Source organism: Triticum aestivum, chromosome 6D, assembly GCF_018294505.1.
Source record: "Triticum aestivum cultivar Chinese Spring chromosome 6D, IWGSC CS RefSeq v2.1, whole genome shotgun sequence".
NCBI lineage: Eukaryota > Viridiplantae > Streptophyta > Magnoliopsida > Poales > Poaceae > Triticum > Triticum aestivum.
The window spans coordinates 416,722,765-416,725,872 of NC_057811.1; the positions used below are offsets into that span (position 1 = coordinate 416,722,765).

General features: G+C 46.3%; 1 protein-coding gene across 1 annotated transcript; it reads right to left on the reverse strand.

The window, feature by feature from the left end:
• Nucleotides 1–421: 421 nt before the first annotated feature.
• LOC123142650 (uncharacterized) lies at nucleotides 422–2,187 on the reverse strand. The gene is made up of 2 exons (XM_044561468.1): nucleotides 1,839–2,187; nucleotides 422–1,494 (listed from the first exon to the last, which is right to left on the reverse strand). Exons 1-2 carry the CDS (start codon nucleotides 2,185–2,187, stop codon nucleotides 422–424), a joined length of 1,422 nt encoding a protein of 473 aa, XP_044417403.1.
• Between the last annotated feature and the right edge of the window lie 921 nt (nucleotides 2,188–3,108).

The window sequence follows — 3,108 nt, forward strand, 5'->3', positions numbered from 1 at the left end:
CTGACATTACAGTAGAATATACTAATTACAAACTCATCTGATCATTCGGAAATGATGAAGAATCAATAAATATACTAACACACCACCATAAGATATCGACACAAGCATCGCAGAAGAAATTTGAAAAAAATGACAAGAACATAGAACAAATAAGTATCCATATCACTCAACTTTTCTGTTGACACATTAAAGTGTGGAGAATTACATCACTATAACATATGCAAACAGATAAAACTCAAAAACTATTTATTCAGAGCGAACTACGTTCGATCTAGCCTGTAAGGACCAGGGCCAAGCGATGAGTACACCCTCACACAGTCCAGGTGGTCCCTTGAGTACTTTGTTGATGACATCGTCGCAACCCCAGCAAGCCAGCAAGCCACGTCTTAGTTGGTTCATTGAATCAATCGATCAATTTCCTTCAATCTCCCTCTGAAGCCAAGTTCATCTTTCGAAGATCAGGTGTAATCCACATTGGAGCCGGAAAGTTTGACCAAAGCTGCGGAGACACAAGGTCCTCCCTGCTGTTATCATCCAAGTTAAGAACTCCCATATCACGGTGATCATTCGGCAATCCACATGTCCATAAAGAATTATCATCGGTGAAGTAGGCATGATTTGCCCTGAGACATGGATATTCTTCAGCACCAAGACAAAGTGATTGATTATGCCCAAGAAACAACACATGGTCACGCAAGCAATTGATTTCCTTAAGTTCACTTCTTTCAGCGTCAAATTCATATATTCTATATTCCGTAGTGTTCCAAAACACAGATGCCCCAGGTTCAGGTTCTACATTATGATCCTCAAAGATCCTCCATATAAGTAGCAGACCACCCCATGGAGCTTGAACAACGTACATGTACTCACATTCATACTCCCTGGGTATGCTTATAATCGTCTTCCTTGTGACCACAGGGCCACTAAGATCAAAGGTGTGAAGTTCTCCCTTGTAAGTGCATGCAGCATACAACAAGCCATCCTTGTAAGTACAGTCCTTATAGTCATCATAAGGTGGCAACCAGGTCCACTTATCATCCCCAACCCTTGCAAAAGAGAGCTGACGCATTGGATTATGGATGAGCACGACAATGTAGCTTCCAGTGGATGTATCAGGGAAAACAAACGCTTTATAGTGGAGTTCATGCCGCAGCTTGTCAAGAGCGAAGATTGATGGCGAGCTATAAACACCACAGGCTCCAGTGTGCCATGAGAATTCATACTTGTGGAGAGCACCATACTCATCAACTATGGGGTTCACCTGCTCGATGGTGATCACTGATGGGAGAGCAATCTGTTCACATGTGATGGGATTGACGAGGTGCATCTCAGATCTGTCATCAACAGTTACCAGCCAGCCATGTGAGGACCCGATCAAACACCTAGTGCGTATAGGCGGCTCCGGGAGAGTTAACTTGTACGACCTCTTCTCTGCGTGGCTGTAGAGGCACGCAACACTCTCACCGATGGATTCGGAAGTGTACAGGAGTATATCTGGCCATGGGCCGGGCCGGGCTGGGCTTGGGCCGGGCCTAAAAAAGCCCACGACAAAAAACTGAGGCCCAGGCCCTCCCAAGCCCTACCATCGGGCCTACTTTTTAAGCCCAAGCCCGGCCCATCCAGTAAAAAGCCCTGAAAAGCCCTTAGGGCTTAGGGCCATGGGCCGGGCCTCTTTCTTAAAATGCCAATATGCCAAGCCCAAGCCCGTCCAGGCCCTGCTGGTGGGCTCAAAACTCAGGCCCAAGCCCGGCCCACGGGCAAGCCCATCGGGCCTAGGCCCTGGATTTTAGGGCCGGGCCTGGGTGGGCCGACAGGGCCGGGCCTGAGATGGCCAGGACTATAGAGGAGGCATGGGGTCTGCTGGAGATTGTACTGCCCAAGGTTCCATAGGCTTGTGTATGCGGAGCGCCAGGAGGAGCAGACAGAGCCGGCACGCACGAGGTCAGGGATCTCAAGGGTGGCAAAGATACCCATCAAGATGTCCGGAGGCAGCTCCGGCAATGTGCCCAGTGTAGCCTTCTTGGTCAGTTGTAGCTCAACATGTTCAACTTTGCAGAACTTCTTCAGTGAGCTGGGAGTGAAGCCTAGCAGCTTTGGCAAATTTCTGAAGATTCGGTTGCACAAATACGTCCTGTGTATAGCAAGCTTCCCTAAGCTCATTATCCTGGCAACGCTACATGACTCCATTGGAGCAGGGTGTAGCGACCCGACCCGAATGGATCAAGTCTCTGTGCTTAAGTGTCATCCCTGGATCGGTATGCTGACACACACAGTACTCAAGGATTTATAACAGAGGTAAATCACATGTATAAAATAACGTAAATACTATTACCTCAATCCAAAAAGCGGAAGTAACAAGGTTGTGGATTCCCATCAACACCAACGGCAAAGTTGAGTGTAGAAATCGTAACCCTAACGTATCACTTACTCGTCGTAAGAATCCTGCAACATGAAACGTTGCAGCCCGAAAACGGGTCAGCACATGGAATATGCTGGCAAATTCACACCATAGAGAAATGATGAACAAAGGCTATCACTACATGCATATATGGCTGGTGGAAAAAGCTCTATGGTTATAATGTTTTTGCGAAAAGCCAATTTTTCCCTACTTCAAAGGAATAAATTTTATTTAACTATCATGGTGGTTGTGAAACATTGAGATGGTTGACAGCATCTCAATCCCAATTAAGAACGTGATTAAACCCAATTCAAATTTAAATTAAGTAACATGATGAGATCAACGGGATAATCCAAGAACTAGATACTCAAGATGTCCATAACCGGGGACACGGCTAATCATGATTAGTTTGTACACTCTGCAGAGGTTTGCGCAGTTTTCCCCACAAGACTCGATCTCCTCCGTTGGATTACTCGCACTACATGGTGTTTGAGTAACGGATGACTGAGACACAGTCTTTCAGAAGTGTTTGCACCTTACGTATGGGTAGACAGTTACACCTACTTTCCCCTACATCTGCTAGTCTACCACTGTAAGAGTTCACACAACTTAATCAACTATGCTAGAGCCCATAATAGCTTGCGGCTGCACACGGAAGTTTCTAGCATGAATAATCTTATGATCCCTTTGAACCTGGGTGGCGGTCCAAA

Bases quoted from the DNA above. Each gene is read 5' to 3' on its own strand.
- LOC123142650 (XM_044561468.1), bottom strand. From the start codon at position 2,187: ATGGAGTCATGTAGCGTTGCCAGGATAATGAGCTTAGGGAAGCTTGCT. The intron at 1,495-1,838 runs GTCCTGGCCATC...GCCCATGGCCAG, and splicing joins GACCCCATGCCTCCTCTATA to ATATACTCCTGTACACTTCC.